The sequence below is a fragment of the Larimichthys crocea genome, chromosome I (genome assembly GCF_000972845.2).
Source record: "Larimichthys crocea isolate SSNF chromosome I, L_crocea_2.0, whole genome shotgun sequence".
Lineage (NCBI taxonomy): Eukaryota > Metazoa > Chordata > Actinopteri > Sciaenidae > Larimichthys > Larimichthys crocea.
In genome coordinates, this window is record NC_040011.1 from 37,103,946 (window position 1) to 37,127,530 (window position 23,585).

The following is a 23,585-nucleotide window of genomic DNA, read 5'->3' on the forward strand; positions in this document are numbered from 1 at the left end:
TACTTTAATGCATGTAAAGGACTACAGACTACATTCTGCAGAGATTTGGAGCTTGATGTTGCAGACTGTCTCTGACATTAACAGCGTTACAGGCAAACAGGGAGCAGCCATCTCCCGGCTCTGAGCTCTACTTTGTCTGCCTCAAACTCAAAATAGAGGCAGTGACCTATTCAGATGTGATGAATAATTAAACTCCAAGGCTTTGATTTTTTAAAAATTAACACATAATTCTTTGTTGCTGTGGCAGTGACATTCAAGGTGAAGTTAGTCATGGTTCTCGTGTTGGGCAGCTAACTTCACCCACAGGCCTTTTTTTTTTTTTCGCAGCAGACATTTGGACTTGTCATAGTAGGAAAAGCACAGGTGTTACTAATAATATCAACACTGGCTTCGTTCTACATGAACCTGTATGCACAATACCAGAAACCTGACAGTGAAAACTGAACAGGCATCATTAATTTTACTATTTACACCTGCATTTTTTCTGTTGTCACATGTTAAAATGTCTGCCATGCAACAGAGCGCCTGTCTCTGATCTACATCTTGCACCACTGGCAGTTAAATAAAGCCATAAAACCTTAATAACCAACAATGTATTATTCCATCTCAGTACTTTCTGACTTACTTATCATCCAAGTATCATTTGTTACAACTGAAATATCGGACTGCACTCCAGCTTTTAGCATCATCACAACATCACTCAAACAGGAGTGGATTGTACATTCGTTGGGGACTATATTCAGCTGTGGACTGATCCACATTTGGTGTATTTAGCAGGTGTGTGTAGGGTTGACTCAAAATAAACCCTCGTCTTGGTGTTAATGATGGTCACACAGTGCACTGAGGTCGCTCATTGATGTGTTTTTAATTGTTTTTGGACAACAATGGAGCTCTGTAGCACGGAGGAATAACACTTAGTTAGTGAATCAATTAATTGTTAGTTTTAGCCTTTTCATGCGATTTCATAACAATAAGAAAAATACAGATTATTACCAGCCTTCTTCTATAATTGTTGCATACATCACACCCCTGGTGTAACTCTGGAGGAAAATGTGCTTGATGCTCAAATTGTACACCAGCAGATACAGTAAGCTCTCTCTCTCTCTCCCTCTCTCTGTCTCTGTCTCCACGTCTGCATTATCATCATCCCAACCTCGTGCAACCCACCATCACCCCAATTAGAGCCGAGTCCACCATGCTGCTGTTTTGATGCGCAGCTCAGTTCAGTCCTGATCAGCCATGACGGGCTGGGATCAGGAGGGCGTCGAGGAGTTTGGGGGAAGGGAGGTTTTGGCATGAGGAGCATCGTAAGGGAGCATTTTATGGCCTGTACATAAGTGGTCAGTCGGGTTATAGCTCCATTAGTTCTGCACCATTGTCTCTGTATGTTTTCTGAAAGATGTCGATGTATTACATCACGGCAATCATCCCGGGCTGTCATGCGAGTCCCACGGGACTGATGTGAAGGGAAAGACAATGCAGTATGATCTCTAAGATATGCATAGCTATGTGGGTGTGTTTTTGCACGTCTACACATGCAACACAATAAATCTTTTGTGTTGGAAAGAAGAAATCTAACATGCCCAGCTTGGGAGACCAGTGGCCTGAGCCGCAGTGTGGTGAGCTGCTGATGTATCAGGGGATCTGGGGTTTTAAGACTTGTGTCTGTTAAAAATGCATCAAGTTTATCAAGGGAAGTGAGACTTCTCTGGGCTCATTAGTCTGAATAAAATAGCATGCTCTGGCATGAAGCGATTCCAACGTTAAAACCACTGCCAGTTAATCCATATGAGAGCAGATAGTGCCTGGTGATCAAAACTGGAGCTGTGTATGTGTGTGTGTGTGTGTGTGTGTGTGTGTGTGTGTGTGTGTGAGAGAGAGAGAGAGAGAGAGAGAGAGAGAGAGAGAGAGAGGAAGTGTGTGTGCATTTTGTGTTGGGCTGCTTGAGAGAGGAGGAGGAGAAAAAAAGAAAGTATGAGTGATGGAGAGAAAGATAAAAAGGCAGGGAGAGAATAAGGCTATGCGAGGAAAAGGAGATGAGAAACGGAAAGAGGGAGTGATGAGGAGAGAGATGGCGAGCATAATGGGAAAGGAGCAGCGAGAGGCGGTTCTGACCCGCACTGTTTTTGTGCTGCTTAATGCTGCTGGCAATAGTGTGATCAAACCCGGAAAGACTGAGCCGTACACCACTTCCCAGCCCCATAATCCTTTTCTCCGGGGACCCAGATAAAACACGCAGAGGACCTTGTCTTTCCCTCTCATGTTCCTCTACGCTCCCTCCCTCGACTCGAGAACGCCAGATCACGTACAATTACAAACTCCATGTGAAATGAGCTCTTTGTGCTGTACGAACATGGAGGCAGTTTTGGGAGGAAGCTGCACACATAACATCCACTATCAGCACATCCTTGAAACACTGGACCTAATCAGGCTCCTCCACGCCTTGGGAAGCCACTGCAGTTGGAGTTGAATTAATTAGGCTGGATGTTATCAGTCAGTGAGCCATTAGTGATGTTCCTCTTCTTGATGCGTATCTCTTGATATCTCATCAGCCTTTCTCAGCATTTTATATGCAATCTTATCAACCTTCCCTCTACCTTGCCGCCACTAGGCCGACAGACTTTTTTCTTTTTTTTTTTCTCTCAACCCAGATTTCAGAGCTGCATGCGTACGTGGGATCTGTTCAATTCTACGTGTAACGTGTGGGCGTGAGAGCTGGTTGTCAGGGACAACGGTACTTACAGCTTTCGATCTCCAGGGTGCAGTTTTGCTCATCAAGAGGGTAGCGGCGCAGGTCCATCATGCAGGCTGCGGTTGTGGTGATCCTACACACACAGAGCGGGATGGATATTATAGGATTCAACAAAAAGACAATGCTCTGGGCAAGAGCACGACCAGTTCATTTAATTTGACCTTCATGACAGAGATTTACACGTCGTAGCAGACTAGGAAGCACCTGATATGGAACCATGAAAACAGCATGTCAAATATGAAAATGTCTTCAAACAGGTGAACCGAGATGAACTCAAAATAAAATTCTGTTTGCCAAATCTAAGAAAGTCTTCCAAGAAGAAGTTTGCTGGGGAAAAAAAGGAAACGACGGACCACTGACTTTGCTTTGTTTTCTCTTTTATATATATATTTCCTGTTTTGTGGGTTTCAAAAGAAACCTCCCACTGATCCCTGCAAATAACTCATCTTTGTATGTTATAACTCTTCTCTTCTGTGCTGGGTCCCAGCTCCTGGTGCTGCCCTACAAAGCTATAAAAAAATCTTTCCTTTTCTGTATTTATTGCTATATTTATTTCACCATTTTATCCTCGTCTTTTATTTGTTTGTTTACATTTTTATCTAAATGATGGATTTTTAATTCTGCTTTTATTGTCTCGTGTACACGAGGCACCGATGAAAAATAGAATAAACTGCTCTAATTGGACCAACTTGTATAAATAAAGGTTGATTTACCAAGTGAAACATTCTTTACAAAGATATCAGGGATCCTCTAAGACCTGAACTGTGATTTCAGATAATTTTATAGCTCTTTAACACTTAAACTATGTCCAAACTACCAACTTATTATAAGCATTTTAAGTAGTATTAAGTATTTTTTTAGTGTCCCATCATTTTCTCTGTAAAAAAGAAATTGACTGGATAACCATAACAGAAAATATATAAAACATAATATAATAATATATAAAATAAACCTGGAAGACAAAGTATATGCAAAAACATGTAGAAATGTTATTGTTGTCCATCAGTGCACGTATTTTATCCTTTCCTGGACAAATTTCTACATTTCTTGTACACTAATTGCTAAATTTTGTACTCTGTGTAGTATGTAACTGGGACACAACACTGGTTTTATTTGTGTTCCTAAATAAGGACAGGGTTCAACCTCTGGTCGCACAATCCTGTGATAAAGAGCTGCCGAGTGTGCGCCAGCCACGTCCGACAGGTTCACTCAGAGCGCCGTACTTCCTGTTACACACACGACAAGTTGGCCAGAGCTGAGACGGGCTGGCACCCGGCCGTGCCAACCCCCCGAGGCTGTCTGAGAGAGACTGGACACACAATTTATAAAGGACTAAAGCTAGCATCCTAGAGTTGTAAGACACACACACACACACACACACACACACTGATTGATATAAAACACGATAGCGTCATGCGACCATTAACAATAATAGCAGCCTGTGGGAGAATTCCCAGAATAGGTTGAAGCATTTGTCGTGACCTTGGGTTTCCCTTGTCTTAGCTCATTATTATCAATTCATCCGTTTATTGCTTCAGTGGTCCATTCATTCACAACTGACAGTGAGAACGGCCTTTCAGCACCAACTAGTAATAAGTAGCAGTGAATAGATTACACTTTAAAAAATCTGATCTCACCAGGTAATTTTTGAATCGTGAAGTCAAATTTTCATCATTCAAGTAAAATAAATCTGACAGTGTCGTGCGATCACTTCTAATCCTTTTTTGGTCATCTGTGCTCAATGTTCTAGAAAAAAGTGTGAAAATGCTTGAAACGAGTGTGTTTGAGTTAAAAAAATCGCCCTGAACTGCCATTTTTTCCCCACCTATTTTAATAAAATAAGACAAAAATGACTTGCTAATAGAATAGAGTAATATATGTTCATGACATTATGTAATTTTATGATGCAATATTTAATAGTTTTTTCAAAAATCATAACATAATATTACCATGAATCAATCCTGTAAAATTTCCAGCATTGCACACAATCATCTAAAACACGAAGAGATATCAAAGGGATGATATAAAAACAATTCTGAAAACTGCCAAAAACAATTTAATTAATATTTTTTACATTTTACATGTAGAAGAGTTTAAAAATATATTTCAACACTTCAAACTAAATCACAATGTCATAACTACAAACTTATCTTGGAGAGTTCGTTGTCTTTAATAATTAAAAGCAAAAGTTTATTTGAATTCCTTCTCCATAACACTTGCAGCTCCCCTGGGCCGAGTCTGGCAAATTTAGGATTTAATTTTTTAAGATGTAGTCTTCCTCTTTCTCTTTCTCTCTCTCTCTCTCACGCGCTCTGCCTCCCTTTTTCTTGCTCTCTGGTCTCTTATATAAGAGCCAGTTAGCAGGGCCATGGTGCACTGGGGGATTAACACAGGAGTCTTATTTCTGTCCTAGTTTATGCATTTTACAACCACAACTTACTGGGATGTTGAGCTCACCAGCCAGTCACTCATCACTCATCATCACCACCACTAAATCATCACGGTGGCAGATGAAGCACAAGGGAAAAGCGGAAATGAGGCCAAAATGGCAGGAGTAAAAATAACAGCCTATTTATAGCCCACCTACATCATCATCCGAAGTCTCAAAGCCTTTTTGTCTGAGACTCTGCTTCGTTGATCAAGAGCTGCTTCTGCATCCCCTGGCCTAGCTGGCATTGTCCTATACCCACGGTAACAATTAATAACCAGCTAATAAAAAAGGGGGAGGAGAGACGGATGAGGATTTCTCTGCAGGATTCCCTCCCTGTCTTCACATTCTCCTCCTCCTCCTCATCCTCGTCATCTCCGCTGCAGCGAGAGTCTGCCGTGGACCTGCAGCAGCAGCAGCAGCAGCAGCAGCAGCAGCAGCAGCAATGATCATGAAGCACAGGCTTATTTGCTCTTCATCAACATCAGAGCCGGCCCCTCTCTCTCATCTCAACCTGCCGGAGGAGAGGCCACGCTCTAACAGATCACGCAGATTCAAACACGCTACATTTGCTCTGCGTCGGAGCTAATAGGACACAAAGCTCTAAAAAAAGGCTGTTTTATTTTTTTTCTCATGTGCATGTTCCCTCACAGTGCAGCCCGGACTGTGTGTGTGTTTGTGTGTGCATGTGTGGACCCCCCCTAAGGCAGCCTGTGCACCTTTATTCCAAATGACCTTGTTTACGGACATAACACAACCACCACGAATTCCCAGACAGAATCTCATTTCGAGACAGCGTCACAGCAGAGAGCTGGATGTTTTTTTTTTTTGCGAGCAGGTTACAAACCAGCGCATCCTTTTAATTAAACCGACACATTATTGCACGGACGTTGCAATGGAGTTAGGAGTTAAATTAAGATGGAGAAGCTTCCTCCATTTTGGATGGAGAGTCCGTGTTGAGCTGTGTGGAAACATGGCACGCAGGATTGTCTCTCCCTGCTCAGACATTGTTGCCAAATTTGAAAATAAAATGTCTGCAGTGGCAACAGAAAAGAGTCCAGCATGTGTGCCCAAAGCACGCCAAATCAAAGGAGAGGTGTCTTCATTTCAAAGTGCACGCACACGTAAACACATACAACATACAAACCACCGTGTGCGATCAGTGGTTTGACAGAAAGATGGATAACTTTGAAGACGATACTAAACCTGTATTGATCATATTGACAGAAAAAAAGGCTTATTTAAATCCCTCTCTTCCTTCCATTCAGCAGCTTTCTCCTCCTGGCCATGCAATGTCATCTACCGAGCTGCAGAGTGGAACACTCCTCGCCCTGACAAAAGAGGACGTCAGTCTCCATAGCAGAAGGATATGTCCTCTCACAAAGGGAGTTACAATATTCACAGAGAGAGGGAGAGGAAGGAGGAGGGAGGAGGGGAGAGAGTGAGGAAAGGGAGGAGGGAGAATCCTAACAATTTTTCCATTTTGAATGAAGTCTGACCTTCATGTCTCTTCCCTTCTCTCTCGCGCGAGCTCTCCGTCTTTTTCTCAATCCCTCTGTGTGAATTTTGAGCGACATGCATCAGGAGTCATGCACTGAATGTCTTTCCTGCATAAAATGAAAGGCTAAGTGGAGTTTCTGGGTTTTTTCCTATTGTGTGTGTGTGTGTGTGTCTTTTCTCGCAGTCTGGGCTGTATCTGTGTTATTGGCTGAGCCTTTTCAGGGGCTGGGTAATTAGATCAGACTACCTCTCCCCGGGAGTCAAACCGAGCTCTAAAGTGACAGTTGGGAGCACTGTTGCAATTTTCTGCTCCTCCTGGTAATTGAAGACCAGGATTTGCCAGGATTGGGGATACACTATGTATATCCAGGGAATAAGGAGTAAACAACACCCTCACCCTTCCTCCTCCGCATGCACCCCAAAAATAACACTCGCCCACTCGCATACACCCACCCATAGACACAGATCCTACACACACACACACACACACACACACACACATCTCCTGCAAACTAAACAACGCTCTATGGGTGTTCCCCAGGTACAGTGTTAGCTAATTTCATTTGGTTCAGCACAAATCCTCGTTCGCCTTTGAGACCAATAATGTCTTTACTTTTACCGCTTATTATGCAAAGATTAGGTGATTTAGCAACACCGTATCTTATAGCCTGACATATTTACTTGTGTTTGAGGTTTGTAGAAGGCAAGAAAGAAAAAAACACATTTTTAATAGGTAACAGACACTCTACTGCGTACTTAACGCATAATGAATTTATTGTATTTTTCACTGCGTATGAAATTGTTGTGTGAAGTTAAATATGAGACAAAACATCTCTCATCAAAATCGAAGCAGTGGAAATTCATATATGATGACTTTTAGTCTCTAATCTTTGGATCCTACATGTCCCATGATGCAAAAGGATAACACCTTTTGCTTAGACCCTCCCTGCTGGATAAAAACTAATTTCTTCACACTCCATGCCCCTTCTGGTCATAAAAACAGCTAAAAGGGAAACTACGTAACTACGTAGCAGTTAATAAAGTTTGGCGGGCAAAACAACGTGACAGAGACGTGCCCGTAAGAGCCACAGAGGTCGCTACATGAATATTTTTACAAGCGGAGTAGTGCTCCTCATGAGGAGTAAACTGACTTTGACATGTAAATTCAGTTGGTGACAAACATTTAATAAGATGAAAAAGTGCAGAAGTGGAATTTTTTGGAAAATTGAGACATTTTCATGCTCCAAATAGAAAAACGTAACATAAACTGATTTTTATGGTCGAAAGTAACAAAAAATATTTACTCAAATACTGCACTTTAATACTTTACTTCTAATTTGTGCTATGACATTTTATACATTTATTCAACAACTATATTCACTATTGTTATTTTACAAATTAAAATTCTACAAACTAAACGTTTTATCATTTTAGATTCTTTAGATACAATAAGGCTGCCTTCATGTTTAAGTATCAGTCATAACAACTAAATAATAGAAATTAATTGAACTCTTACAGAGGTCATTCTGCAGCATGTACAGTATAACAGTACATTTTACTGTAGTTGTATTTCTATATTGTGGTATTGCTGTTTTTATTTAACTAAAGGATCTAAATACTTCTATTAATCCTAACTCATAACCAAACAGTCATCCTCTCAGACTCCCCGGCAGCATGTGTGTTCACACAAAACCTGTTCTCCTGTTGAGTCTCCTCCTCTGTTAGCCATCTCCTCCACTGAAGCCCTGCTGTTGCAACCAGCCGGCCCGTCTCTACAGGTATGTGTCAGTGTGTTCAGAGCACACAGGCATCTGGACGGGCTGACTCTGACAGAAGCTTGTGTCTGGACTCGCTAGCATCAAATAAAACCTGGACCAAACCCGCGAACCAAATAATAGAGGAGCCGGGAGGCAGCGGCACTGACAAGGACAACGTATCTGAGGTAACAACCACATCTCTGTGCTGCACACATACCCACAAATTTACAACAACCCTCTCCTAGCCTGCAATGCTTTTTGGCTGTTATGCAGAAGTATGTGTTGGGTTTACATAACTGAGTCAGACGCTATAAATTACATTTCTCGACCGCTGAAACAAAATGTAGCGCTGAATATTCTGGTGCAGTGCAGATACTTAAATTTTTTAAGCAGTCTTTGCGCAAGAAGGACATCTGAGTCTAGAGCGAGAAGGACTGAATGCAGAAACATCTTGAATTAGCAACAATAATCTCATCTTTTAAACACGGGACACTAATCTGAGATCATTTGCACAAGCGACACACACACACACATGTGTGTGTGTAAAGAGGAGGCGACGGATCAGAGGAGGCAGCAGCACAGTGATGGACGGGCAGTATTAGCCTGTGAAGTCAAATACACAGCATCAGTACAAATACAGATTCAGTGTTTGTATTGAACTGCTACATTATTGATTATGAGCTATCAATTATGCATGATAGTCTCCTCAGAGGCATCCCAGTCCAGAACCACAAAGAGATGTCTTGTAGATGGGTTGAACCAACCCGCACAATCAGATTCAGCTCGGGCTGTTTGTGCTACCCTGCTTTATTATTGATCACAACCAGTCAATTATTGATACTGATGATCATCAGGGGATGTGAGAGGCTAAAACACAGAGGCATATACCTTCTCCTGAACAAAGCTGTTAAAGGATAATTCTGCTTTTTTTCATAGCTGAGGCCGTCATTTCTATCAGACACGATAACACTGTTTTTACCAAAGTCAGTACTGAGATGTGGGACAGTCAGACGGGTTTTAAACAAGCCGAAAGTTTAACTAGATTATCTAAACCACTGCTATGCAGCCATTTTGGTTTGTGACCATTTACAGCCAGTGACCCCACACAGTCATAGGGTCCTAATTTCAGTAGTTTGAATTGTGTTAGTAACCCCAGTAAGGTAAAAGTTTCCAGTATTTCAGAAGAAAACAGACAAAATTTGGGCCTGAAAACACTGACATATTTGTTTTTGGTCCTTAATAACTCTTTTTGTTCTTTTAAATTGATGTTTCAAATGTTTTTGTTCCTTCTATTAAGTTAAACATGAGGCTGGACTGTAATTCACTGTAAATCTGTTTTATTTTTATCTTCTATTTTATTTTACTTGTTTCATGTTGTTGTGTGTTTCTTTTAAACATTGTCTTGTTGCATTTTGGTAACACTTAATAATAAAGGTATAATATGGGTAAATTATATATGTAAGTAATGCATACAAAGCATGCAAGAAATGTTAATTCACAGTTACTTCATACATTAATTGACATGTAACCAAATTAGCTGGATTCCAGTTACAGTACCTGCTCTGTTTGTTTTTTTAAATCACACTGGTCATCAGATGCAAACATCTACATAATGCTGTTTAATAAAAAAATGTAGCTGAAATCCAGCGTGTCAACTAATGTATGAAATAACTGTGACTTAACATTCCTTAACTGATGATCTATTAAGTGTGAATTAATCACATAAAACCGTAGAGACTCGATCATTTGTTCATGATACATCCCACATTAATTCAGGCATTAAATCATCATGAGTCATGCATTAGTTAAGTTAGTGGTCCTCTCACTTTTTCTGGCATGCCCCACTTCAGAACACACACACACACACACACACACACACACACACACACACATACTTTTGCTGTTGCTATCAATCACTGACAATAATAGATGAAAAAATAAAAATAAACAAGTGTCCAAGTTGAATTTTAGTGAAATAAAAGTCAGCAGGATATCATTACATAAGCACATTTTCATCATGGTCATCATGTCCCGCTTGCAGTGACTCTATTATACCCCATCAGTGGAGCATCAGTGGGGCCCACACTTTGAGAGCCACTGAGTGTGATGATGATGATTTGCATCCTTGGAGTTTTACTGTGTTTTTATGTAATATTCTGACCACATGGTTCCCAACCTTAGGTTGCAAACCCCAGAGCTAAACTCACACACTTGGTTGGTCAAACCCAAGCGTCAACCTCTGTGGTGAAGTAAAGGTCCTCAAACATCCACTTGAGGCATTCAAATTGTATTAAGGCTTAAAGTTATGCATAATTAACAGTGTGGCCTCTTTGACTGACAGGTAGGTGCAGTTACTGGTGGCCCACCTCAGGTCTACAAATGATCTACGTCTGCATGATGGCGGTCAGAAACCTATGGGGTGACTTCACAGATACGATGTCCATTCTTTATCCTGAATTCGGGAAGTCAGCCACTTAACTATGATGGATGTTAAATACAACATGCAGTTGATAATAATTTTAATTAATATTGTAATTTGCACCTTCGTTCCAAAAGCTGTTAAAGCTGTTGTAAAGGTTGTTGAGATAAACCCAGAGTTATCTTTTAACTGTATGTTGTGTTGGATGGAAATCGAGGAGCCACGATGGTTTAAAATCAAAATTAGAGTTCATTAAGAACGCTCAGTCAGCCATGATGTATCTGATACAGTCACATTACTTCATTATACATTGCGATCAATCCACTAACAGTCATGACGCGATGGGAAGGGCGGTTGTAAAAGGTTTACCTGAGTCCATAAAGAACCGTGCCGTCGGGGTGGAGACGGATCATCCTGTTTTTGACGGTGACGCCATGAACAAAGGACTTTTTGTCATTGAGGAAGTAGGTGTCAGGAACCCACAGCTGATCCGCCACTCGGTTATCCAGAGTCAGGTTGTAGGCGATCTCAGAGTAGGACAGACGCTTGTCCCGCCATGCTTGCTGGAAGTACATCGTCAAGGTGTAGTCCTGGAAGACAGAAGGGGCGGGGGCGGCTCCATTTAGTAAAGCTAGTGCAGGACAAAGTGAGAATCAATAATGCTTAATGTTAACTACACTATAAAACCCCCAAAACAAAGACTTTCTAAGTCTTTCAGGTGGAACTGTAGGAGCATATTTTATTCCCACTATCATCTCATGTCAAGCGCTGACAGCATGTCATCCCACGCTCACATCTGACTCCACAGATGTGTCACAGCTCATTGTATAGACTGTGCATAGTGAGAAGGTCAGCCAAAAGGTCAATGGGGGTGTCTGAAAGGCCACGATCTGTACTAGGGGCCATTGTGGCTGAGGCTGGGGGGTTAATATTCAACTCTCCTCACTTAATTTTAAGGCTGTAACCCGAGGGAAACTTTCTCAGCTGGCTGACTATTGTCTCACGCTAAAAATATCTGCTTCCACTTGAACGAATAAAGCCACTCTGCTTTATAAAGACAATACTCCCTCTAATTCATACAGCCAGTAGATTTCTGCAGCTGGGGTCTCTTTTTTGTGTGTGTGCTTGCTTTTGGGTTTCTAATTCTGCGTCATCAACAACTGAACTACTGAGATTTTCGGAGGGAGTTAACCTCAATGAGAAACCTGCAACTGTACGGTTTGTTTTTACACATGCTCAGAGATGTAGCAATAAACTGTATCTCCTCCTCTCGCTCTTTTCTCTGCTCCTCACTCACTTAAAAAAAAGACTTACACCCACACAGCCACAGTGAAACACAAGCACTGCAATTGGATCTTCTCTGTTGCAGTGGATTGCAGCGCGATCGATGAGGAGGAAAACAAATTACAAAATACAATGCGTGAAACGAGCCCCTTGAGATTTTACCCCAAGGAGCTATAATCATTATTATCACATTTCTATGTTTTCAAAGCCACAACGGAATGACAACGCGCAGAAATCGCCACTTATACTCTTAAGCTCTTATCACTGGTTGCATGCAGTGTGCGCGACCACAGCACTGTGTAAAAAGGGCATCTAAAAATACATGAGCTGCTGCCATGTTGATTTTTTCAGGAGTGAAAAGTCAAGCGAGGACGGCCGCATCCTTATCCTGTTTTACAAGAGTTCCTACTGAACCTTCCCTCTCACACTCGCTCCCTTTCTGTCTCATTATCAGCCTGTCGATCGGATGTCTCTATCACCTTTGGGATCGTTAGCTGCTGCCTGCAGGCTCGGTATACTTCACCCACTGAGGCAGCAACTCCTGAAATACGTCCCCGTCTTTAATGGCATCCTTTGCTGTGTTGATAAAGGAACAACACAAGGAGCTAGATTCATCTGAGGGGAAGATACTGGAACCGTCTGTCTGACTAAATTAGAAAACTGAGGCAAACAATATTAACTACAGCCCTGTGGTAACAATCTGAGAGCAACGTGATTGTTTTGAAGCACAGATCCTTTTGTAATGTGGTGTCACAGGCTTTTAGCAACAACCTCTCTGCAATTTTTGCTCCACGCAGTTTTTTTTATATATATATATAAATGGAGTGAAACGTCCTTTGACATTTTCGTGGTTATGGCAACAAGCGTGAGTGTGTCTGGTGTGTTATGCTTGTATATTACATTAACAGGGTTGAATTTATGGCTGCAACAAATGATTATTATCACTGTCAAGTAATGTTTTAATTACACATTGCACGTCCAAAGATATTCAATTTACAATTATTTAAAATGAAGAGAGAAATCTTCACATTTGAGAAGATGAAACCAGAAAAATGTTGTGATTATTAAAATACTGTTGTGGTAAATTATCTTTCTATTAATGTCACAAATCACAATTTGCCTCAAGGGGCTTCATAATCTGTACAACCTGTCTCTTCTTAGACACTTCATTGAGACAAGGAATAACTCCACAAAAAGACGTCTTTGGCAGAGAAAAAAATGAACGACAGGACGAGCAACAGAGGAGGAATACTTTTTCCAGGACGGACAGAGAAAAAATAGGTGTTGTGCTTGCTGAATAGACCAAAAATGGCAAAATTACACATGGAAGATCACTTACTACGGTCACCCATAACTCCACAATAATGAGCTGAAAAATAATACCCCTATGAATCCCTGTTGTTTGTACAAAAACTGTTTTAAGCATTATATTTTTTGGACTATTAGCAGGAAGTTGAACACTCCAACACTCAAATAAAAAGGTAAAGAGTAAATACAGTGTGCTATTTAGTAAATCAGACACAGCAATACACATTTTTTTTCTCAGCAGACATTCGTCTTAAGAAAAGCATGGTTGTTATTAATAACTTTAATGATTAAGTGTCCCAGTAAGTCATGGCAGTGCACAACACCAGGATCTCAATTTTGAGATGTAACTGAGCTCGGATTCAATGTGCATGCTCTCATTTTATGTGTGTGTGTGTTTGTGCAGTGCCTCGTTACGTACGTTTGGGGGTTTAAGAGTATAGGGATGCACAGAGAACACCTGGGCCTGCACGCTGCCTCCTGGCTGTGCTGTAAAATGGCAGCGTAATTACGGCCTCACAGATGGTGCTGCTTACCTCCACTCGGACATCACTTGAGTTCAGAGAGGGACACAAAATACAGCTGCCTCCCTCCTCTCCCTCTCTCTCCCTCTCTCGCTCTCTCATAGTACAGTCAAAGTTATTTAAGAAAATCTGCAACGTAAACTATTTCCTACTACATCCAGGGAGTACATTTTTTTTTTGTGACAGGTGTAGTACTATTCTGGTGCAACACAAACCAGGAAAACATCCAAATCCTTAAAAACTGCATGTTATTTTTAAAAAAAATAATTTTTCCAACTGAAAATCTTATAAAATAGAAATAAAAATAAAAGTGTGATATTCATGTCAACAATAAGAAAAACTCACACATTTTTTTTGTCAATATGGTGCATTGCTGATATTAAATACCCAATCGAAGCATCTTTTAACAGGAAATATAAGCATTAAGTCACAATAAAAAGTGACTTCCATGATTTAATAATCTGTGTCCTGGACTAAAAATAATTTCTGAGTAATAAACAAGACATTTAATGTTCTATGTGTCTCCTCCTCCACATGTTAAAGATAGAGAATGAGCAGTAGGTGAGGAGGATTTTGCAGTGCCCTCCACTCCCTCCTTCAAAAAAAAAAAAAAAAAAAAAAGAGGGACAGAGCCATCCCATGCTGGAGCGTCGGTCTCCAAAGCGACCTTCAGTCTCCTTGTCACAAGCACACCTCAGAAACTCCATTAACATCTCACAGGCGGCCCAGTGAGCATCAGTGAGGGAGACGTCTGTGGAGAGCAACAAAATTAAAAAAGAAAAAAGAAAAAAGGCTTGGCAGTACTGAATATATAAGCAGGATAAAGATGCAAACAAGGTCCGGCTAACTTAAAAAACATCAAGGCTGGTTGCACAGTGACAGTGTCTCACTGCAGATATGTTTCTGGGCTAACAAACCCCCATTAAGAATCTGACAGAGTTACAACGAGTACATTTGTGTTTCCCTGAGAAATCTGACAGGTTACACTTTTTACAAGACCTCCATTACAACTACATCAGCTGTCGCAGCCAACACGGGAGGGAGCTGCCAATAGACGAGCGTAACAAAATACATACTGCTGTGTTTGTAGATTCAGATTTTAAGAAACAGCTCTCGTTAACGTTTTCACTTTCATTCTCTCTAATGAAACCACCTTCAGTTTGATTAATGTGATGTGGCTTTTGTGTTATTTATGAAAAGACATACAGAGGCTCTCATTTTTAGTCCAAAAAGTTGGATGTACACATTTTGTCTTTTTCTTTTTAACCCTAAAATATTATCTTCAGACGTCCACTGCAGAAAATGGTTTAATAATTAATGTATGGGTTATTGTAGTTTTATAACACTTTGTTTATAAGAGGTCCAACAGGGAGTTAGACCCGAACATGTCAAATGTCAGAATAACGTGTATATTTCTATGTTTGTGAATGATTGTAGTTTATATACTGTATGTTTATACAAAACCCATACAAATCCTAAGCCTCAGTTTTATAGTATTTAGTATTTTTAAACAACTAATAAAGGAATTATGTTTAAAAATAAGCATATATTATATTTATATTATAATAAATATGTATTAAAATAGACCTGTAGGAGCCAAATGTGTGTTGTTTATTTGTTTAGATCGCACATGTTCTCTGGATTACTATAATTTCCGTTCATTGGCACAGGTGTCAAAGAAAAGAGAAAAAAAAATCCTTTTTTAACTGATAGCGGTCGCTACATCACCTTTGTACAGTTATCGTTCCAGTACTGTTCTTCATGCTGCTTTTAATAAGGTCAAAAGAGAAAACACAGACAGCAAACAATAAGAAAGTAAAAACCAATTTGAACAAAACACAAAGGGTAAAAAAAAATAAAAATCCATGAACTGTTGCCGTGACAGTTGGTATGTCAGCTTTTCTCTCTCCTCCGCAGCTTTACGGGATCAGACAGACGTCCACCATATTGCCAACGCTTTCATCTGCTGTGTCCTGCTGCAGAGAAGAATCTGCTGATAATCACAATGTCTACTGTGCACAGCTACGAGGAGACGACAAGACGTTTGGGCACTAACAAGCTCGTCTGCAGACGTCTCAGCCTCTTGTCTGTTTGCTTTCCATCCACAAGCTGTAAGGGACGCCACAGCACATCAGCTGGTCAATCTGTGTTTATTCATTTGTTGTGCTCCGCGTGTCGGGTTAAGTTCAGGCTTCAAATTAACTATTAGAGGTCAAGAGGGAGCGCATTCTGAATGAGTTGCCGGGCCATACACGTCCTGAGGGAGGTGACAACATGGACGCCTTTATGACTCTGTTTCCAATGGGTCATTTTTCAGCTACTTAGCTTCAGTGGAGAAAGTGCCTGACAGAATCATTAAGGGAGTCATCAGCACATTAAAGGCTTTTAATGGAGCTGGCTAACTTACCCCCTGTTTTAAGACAAGCAGCCTTTTTGTTCTCCGTACAGACCATTATGAAAGAATATTACAACCAATTTAAACTTTGTGTAACTTCGCTCTTGCAGTGGGACTTTGCAATAGTTGTTAATTAAAGCAAATGACAAAGCCAGCCAAGTAAAAATAGGAATGCTCTTTCATTATTTTAGATTTGATTCATTTTGATAGGTGCATTAGAGGAAACGCATTTCAGAAAACCACCATTAGATGTACAAAGCAAATCAATTATATAACTCAAAATATGACACTACACTTACATATATCATGGAACAACACATGTTTTTGGCACATTTTAACATAAGCCATGATAAATTGTGTACATTAAAAACCTTTCCTAATGAGGTTTTCCTTTCAAATCTTCTGTATGTATGTTCTTTAGGCTCAGGGTCTCCTCCCAGTCTCCACGGACTAAACAGAGAAAACCTAGTGTGCATGTAAGAAAGCTGCAGGATTAAGTGTTGTTCTTGTGCTGTAATTATGCTGCTGACCATATTAATCTGTTACTCCGTGTGTCCACTCAGCATAACTAATGACATTGACAAGCTTTTTGGAAAGCTCAGCAGAGCAAACAGAGCAGGCAGAATCAAAGCCGCACGGGATGAACAAAGAAGCGAAACCATCTCGTATTCAAATGTTAAACAATCGTGAATATATCTGTATAAAAATGTGCATTAACATTTTGGCAGAAACCTCAGAAAAGGAGCAGAAAAGAGCACTGAATTAATATAAATGGACACTCTGAAACACTTCCATTGATTGATTGATTGATTGATCTGCATTAACTCTGACAATCGAGTAATTGCTTAAGTCATTTATCGTACAAAGATTTGCAGAGAGTGTCAAGAGTGCAGCCTCCTGGTTTCACCCTCTTCTTCCTAGCGTAGAGAAACTGCGGTGGCCAAGAATATGCACGTTGTTTAGTTTGTCCGTTCTGGGCTACCGTAAAAACATAAAACGTAAACGTAAAATGTAAAAAGCCACTTGAGGTGTTCAAATTATATCAAGGCTCAAAGTTATGCATAATTAACAATGTGGCCACTTTGATTGACAGGTAGGTGCTGTTACAGGTGGCTTCTTTGAGCACTCAGGTGTCATTAAGCCTCAGGTCCGCCAATGATCCACATCTTTGGCCAGAGGCACCACCCTCTGTGACGTCACAGAGACTACATCCATGTTATACTGTCTATTGGACATGACTGTAGATATAACAGACTTGTTCTAAGGTAGCAAAAATAAAACAAATCTTATTTTCAGGTGATAATACACTCATGAAAATAGATATATTCCATTTCTGCTGTATTCTCTGAATATCTTCTGAATATAAACAAGCAATGTGAATGTGGCTCTGGTAAAGTGTGATGGGCGTTGTTGCTATTTATAGAGTGAAAGATGAATCCATTAACTGAGAGAAAAAAAATCAATTATTAAAATACGGTGCAGCCGTATTGAAGACGTATTGAAGATACTATGACCGTTTCATCATCAGCTGTTAACAAAAAGGAAAAAATCTCAACAAAATGCTAAAACAAAAAACAAAAACACAAAAGACAGAACAAGCTTCACCTGGATCATTAATGCTTAAAAAAAACCCTGAAAAAGTCTCTAGAAAAAAAGAGAGAGGCCTTATTTGCTTTCCCTTGACTTCCCTAGATCCACCAAAAAAAAAAAAAAAAAGGCTGCGTTGTCATGGCAACACTGAGTAAAAATAACACAAGCTTATTTTCCACAAGCTGAAAATAAAATGGAACAGGATCAGTTTGGACAAACAAGATCAAAATGGTTGCTAATTCACAGACACAAGAAGCCTCATCTCTCTCTTAACACGGCAGATGTAGTGTAACGTCGAGGCCCGCGTCGCCGCGTTCCCTCTGGTCATCGGCTCCACCGTTATTCTGACGGCCAGATCCCCTTACTCATGTAAAGAAACCAGCGCTTGTCAGGATAATGATCGTAATAATGGGAACGCTCACGCCCCACTAATTCCTCCATCCCAGAAGCCACCACAGCTGGTTTGTTTAAATCTTTTAATTCACAGCCAGCTAATTAACATTCAGAGAACAGTATTATAGTACAGGCAGTGCCTCTTAACAACTACCAACCTCAGGTATTTTACATGTAATTAACAAGCGGGATGGAGAAAAGACAAGGAGTGAAAACACTCATTTACCTCCCTCCTCACTCCAGCCTTGGAGTGCATATTGTAGCTATACTCAACATATGGATGTATGCTGAAGACGTTATTATGCAGCGCTGATGCATTGCTGAGACAACAGACTCCACTTGTATTTAATCAGCTGCACTGGCTGTGTGCAGAACACTTTTTAATGCACCGTAACCAGGGTTCGGGTTCCTGGATCTGTGATTTCAGCAAAAACAAACAGCATTATGCAAATGCAATTTTCAGCTGCTAAGTGAGGGAGATGAGTGATGGAGCGAGATGCCAGCGCTGAACAGACAGAGATAAAGGGGATGGTGGGAGGGTGACGGGGGGGTTGGGGTCTTGGCCATGATATCATATCTGTGCCATGTTTTGCACTAACCCCCAGTGAGTCAGCACAGCCCACCCAGCGAGGATGTGTGGTCACACCTCGGACTTGGAGGACACTTCTTTCTCAAAATAGCACATTTGTAATGTCATGCAGGCAAGGCTGCTACCTCGGCGCTGACTGACCTGCACATTTTTATTGCCCGACAACACAACTGACCTTTGAGCCTCAACGGGCCATCGTTGTGGATCACACAGGAATGCACAAAAAGAAAAAAAGAAATGAGTTTCTCACCATGGCACGTACACATGTGAAATAAGTCTCTTTACATGGCGCGCACATCTCAAAACAACCATTGTGCCCTTCATGTCAGCACAGAAGAAAAATGCCACAATGGCTTCAATCAGTCCCGACCAAAATGCAGAGTTCATTCTCCACCAGAGGCATTTTTATCTTTAATTAGAGGAGCGAGCAGCTGTATGCAGCCCAAAACATGCTTGCCGCCATGATGGCAGGCCTGCTCACAAACACTGATTTCAAATCCAAGTCATATTCTTTCACTTCTGACAGCAAGTTACTCCATTTTCCTTCACGATCAAATACTGTAGGTGCAGCAAACATCCAGCCTTCATTTGGAATAAAGCGTAACTGGTGTGATCACATACAAAAGGAGTTTTCTTCAAGACAAATTCTGATTAATCATATACCTATACAACTTAAATACATACTTTAAGTGTTTTACCCCATTTAATACAACTTAAATACATACTTTAAGTGTTTTACCCCATTTACGTGATTATTAAATCAGTATCGGATCAAAACCAATCAATTTTAACCAATGCACCTGATTAAATAATCAAACTTTTCTCTTTGCTCTGCCTCGAGTGCCTGTTTTTTTTTTATTTCTCTGAACATTTTTTCATCTTCAAAAGCACCTTCATGTTCCTTGGACTTGTGTACAACTGACTCAGCACTGAGTCTCTTCATTCCTCTTTTTAACTCTGATTAATTGTTTAATTTATTTCAAGCAAATGCAAATGTCTTTTTTTTAAGACGGTAAACTGAAAATGAAGAGTTTTGGTCCGTTAATTGGACAAGACATCACTTGGAGACATCAACACGGGCTGTGGGAACTTGTCAGTGACATTTCTTTTTTTTCTTCTTCTTCTTCTTCTTGTTGAAACAATTGACCAAGAACACTAAGTGCAGCCTTAGACTGGAGAGTCATCAAATTAGCTGCATGTAGAGCCTTATTTTTAACCACTCAAGTATCACCGAAGCACTACTGGGACAGTCATTACAAACTCACACCACGCAGACAGTTACTGTTCAGACATGCAGATTATTTTTAATGACTGAAGAAGCAGAGTTGGCTAAGATAAAGATGACATGAGGAGATTTTCTAGATCTAGAAGATCCATTTGATGAAACTGTGGAGCCATTTTGGCTCCCCCCTCCAAATGTTACACAGCTTCAATGAACAGCAGTGTGAGATTTTTCCAACCTTAAAGCCACTAAGAGAGAGAAATGGAAACCCCAGCTCTGTTGGTGTAACATGGAGTCTGCAGTAACTTTCCCTCAGCTTCAACCAGGATGGAGAATAGAGGGTGAAACTGATCACAATAACCTTCACCTCACTCCCACCCTGTTCTCCACCGCCTTCACCAGCTTCATCCTCCCCTCTCTGTGATGTTTCCCCTCTCAGCACTTTAATCATAAGAGCGGCTGACCGTGATGAGGAAGATCAAAGCAGGCCTGACACCAAGCACAGGTCACCATCTCCATCCTCGTGATCACGCTGCACAGTGATTTTATTGATTCCTCTGAGATCAATCTCATCCTCTATTCTACCAAAGAGAGCTGGATGTGAAGAAAGGAGGAGGAGGAGGAGATTCCGACCTGTTATGTAAGTCGCAGGAAGGATTTTTCGCAAGGTAACAACAACGTGTGGAACACAAGCCTGTCGAGGTCTTCGATGTTTTGCTTTTTTAACTTTTTTTTTTGTCTAAATCATCGTGTCAGTCTGCGCAGATCTGGAAGTGAGAGCTTTTCGGAGAAATGAGTGTGATGAACGCTCTCTCATAGCCACAGGGAGTTGCATGACGTCAGTCGCCATTTACTGTTTGTGCACAGTTTTGTGTTTTGTTACACACAGACACACACACACACACACACACACACACACATGCACTGACAAGGATGTATGAAGCAGTGTTTTTTTTCCAGATGAATGCTCGCATAGATGCCTAGTTCTTAAGTAAGATAACCCTTTGGAGCAAGGCAGAGGTGGATTACATGGCTGCTGAGCCCAGAGTCACAGTCAGGGATCCAGTCAAAGTGGTGGGAGGGAGGAAAGGATGGAGGATGGAGAAGGGAGAGAGAGAGAGAGAGAGAGAGAGAGAGAGAGAGAGAAAGAGAGAGGACGAAAGGGGTTTCTATTTCAAATCTCCCCGGACCCCTAAGGCACTTCCGTTCTGGCTGCATCCTCCAACAAAATAAATCATTTCCATCAAAGGAAACGCTCTGACCATTCAGTGCTTTACCTCATCCAAAGCAAACTCACATTATGCCGCTGTATTTATGCACTAAACACTCATCTGGTGCAGCTAAAAATGACCAACAGACACACACAAAATTAAAAAATAAAAACAGGCAAAATTAACCAGACAACAACCTTAAAAATGGCTCAATTAATAATAGAGAACGCGTCTCCTTCCAATCCTACTGGCAAACTTGTTTTTTTCATGCTCTTATATAACATCTCTATTATGTTGCTCCATGGAGAGGCTGATTTGTAAATCATCTTATCTCACACTCTCGCTCTCTGCAAAAGGCTGCCCTTAATATATTTATGAGAACAGCTGCATCAGATGAATGAATTAAATGAAATAGAGTAGAGTTCATGCAGGGGAGTTAAGATTGTCTCCAGTTTCTTGGTGGGTTGCGGGCGGTCTGTCTGTCTGCCTGTCACACGGATCAATAGGTGGTGCTCTTGCATGGGCTGCTGAACTTTTTCCCCCCTGTCCTCCCCAAGTCATGACGTTCATCTTTGTTCATTAAAGCTCAGACACGTCTTGTTAACAAATTGCTTACGTCATCTGACAAGTAAGGGGGTAGATCATTCACGTAGAAGGTGATGATGTGGTTGGAAAGGCTCAAAAACACCAAAATGGTGCCAGTTTTTTTTTTGGTGTTGTTGTTTTATGAATTCATTTTGTAGGTAGCTGCATGGAGAGGAGAGGATGGAGAGAGGAGGAGGAGGAGGGGTACGTGTCAACAAAATTACACCACCGAGGCTTGACAACGTGAAGCAGTCACACACACATACACACACACACACACACACACACACATGCAGCTCTCCGCGCGCGCAGCCGAGGCTGTGCGTCCGAGTGCGCCAGTGAGTGTGTGTTTTGAATTCAAATGCAGCAACACACCAACCAGAGCTGCAAATGCGGAGACTGAGAGGAGGATGGCGATGATGGTGTTTGAGAACGGAAGCCTTCACAATTTTTTTTTTTTTTTTTTTTGTACGCGGGTACACACAAAAAATAAAAAAAAATAAAAATGTATTCACAAGATGCCTCAGCCTGCTTGGCTCAGATCCCCCTCCTCGACTCTCTCGCATACAATCACACACACTGACCCGTGATAAGTAGCTCACTTCAGAGGTATTCCAACCGTGCCGTGCACAATTAGGATACATTAAGCGGGGGGTAATAATCAGGAATATGCACCTACCATATTGACTTCAGAGACCATGTCTATGCTGGCTATGTCTATATTCATCCCCACGGCCACTGGCGCACCTGTGAAGGATATGGAGGCATTAATACAACATACATGAATAATTATCTCATCATGTAAATTTAACTCATTCGTGAGGCGCGCTCAGGTTTTCTCTATCTGCTCCCCTCCACCTACAGGAGACTTGTGCATCATCAGCCCGAGCAAGAAAAAAAAAATCATGTTTAAGACGCAGATGAGCTTTAAATGCTGCAAATTTCATGTTTCTAGTGGAATAATCAAACATTGGCGAGCAGGATCGATCACGTTAAAGGTCTGTCTTATCTCCCCCCATCAAATGAAATATGCACATCATTTCTCATAGCCTAATTGGAAAGGCCTATTTGGCTGTGAAGGGATGATTATGTAAATTAAAGCAGATTTTGCGATTCATTAAACATGTATTGCACGTCAGGAGGGCGTGAAAACATGACATTCCCGTTTTTTTTCCTGTTTGCTCGTTACCTCCGAAATCTGGCCTCAACCGAATGTCGTATCCTTTCATCAGTCTGTCCACTGTTTCTTTTACCAGAGGCATATTGCTCGGATCTTTCATATCCTTGACGCTGTGGAGAGAAAAAGGTGGTGTAATGCAGAATAGCTTATTAATATCACACGCCAGGCACGATTTTTAAAAAAGGACGCTACATGACATGCAAGACAGAGGACAAAAGATGCAAATGAGATTACCTTTGAGCCCAGACAAAAGTCACTAGTAAGGAAAAAGTCAAAATCCCAAAGTGGTTTTTCCTGATCCTCCCCATCGCAATAGTTTTTGAGGTGGTTTCGCGATGTGAGTGAGGAGAGCGCACATCCAACTTACTCCAGACAGTGCAGAGGAGCCAATGAGAGGCGCATGCGTGCAGCCAGCCCAAGATCAAAGAGTGGAGACTGATGATGGTGGATG

General features: G+C 41.1%; 1 protein-coding gene across 2 annotated transcripts in view; it reads right to left on the minus strand.

Moving 5' to 3' along the window:
* Positions 1-23,537, minus strand: part of gabrb2a (gamma-aminobutyric acid type A receptor subunit beta2a) — a 37,694-nt gene extending 14,157 nt beyond the window's left edge. The window contains exons 1-5 of one of the 2 annotated variants that reach the window (XM_019265510.2): positions 23,369-23,537; positions 23,144-23,244; positions 22,634-22,701; positions 11,226-11,446; positions 2,743-2,825 (exon numbers count right to left, since the gene is read on the minus strand). In XM_019265510.2, the coding sequence (XP_019121055.1) occupies positions 2,743-2,825; positions 11,226-11,446; positions 22,634-22,701; positions 23,144-23,244; positions 23,369-23,442 (547 nt within the window). In that variant the 5' untranslated portion in view covers positions 23,443-23,537. The remainder of the gene's footprint in view (positions 1-2,742; positions 2,826-11,225; positions 11,447-22,633; positions 22,702-23,143; positions 23,245-23,368) is intronic. The other variant, XM_010754821.3, reaches the window with a different exon arrangement.
* Between the last annotated feature and the right edge of the window lie 48 nt (positions 23,538-23,585).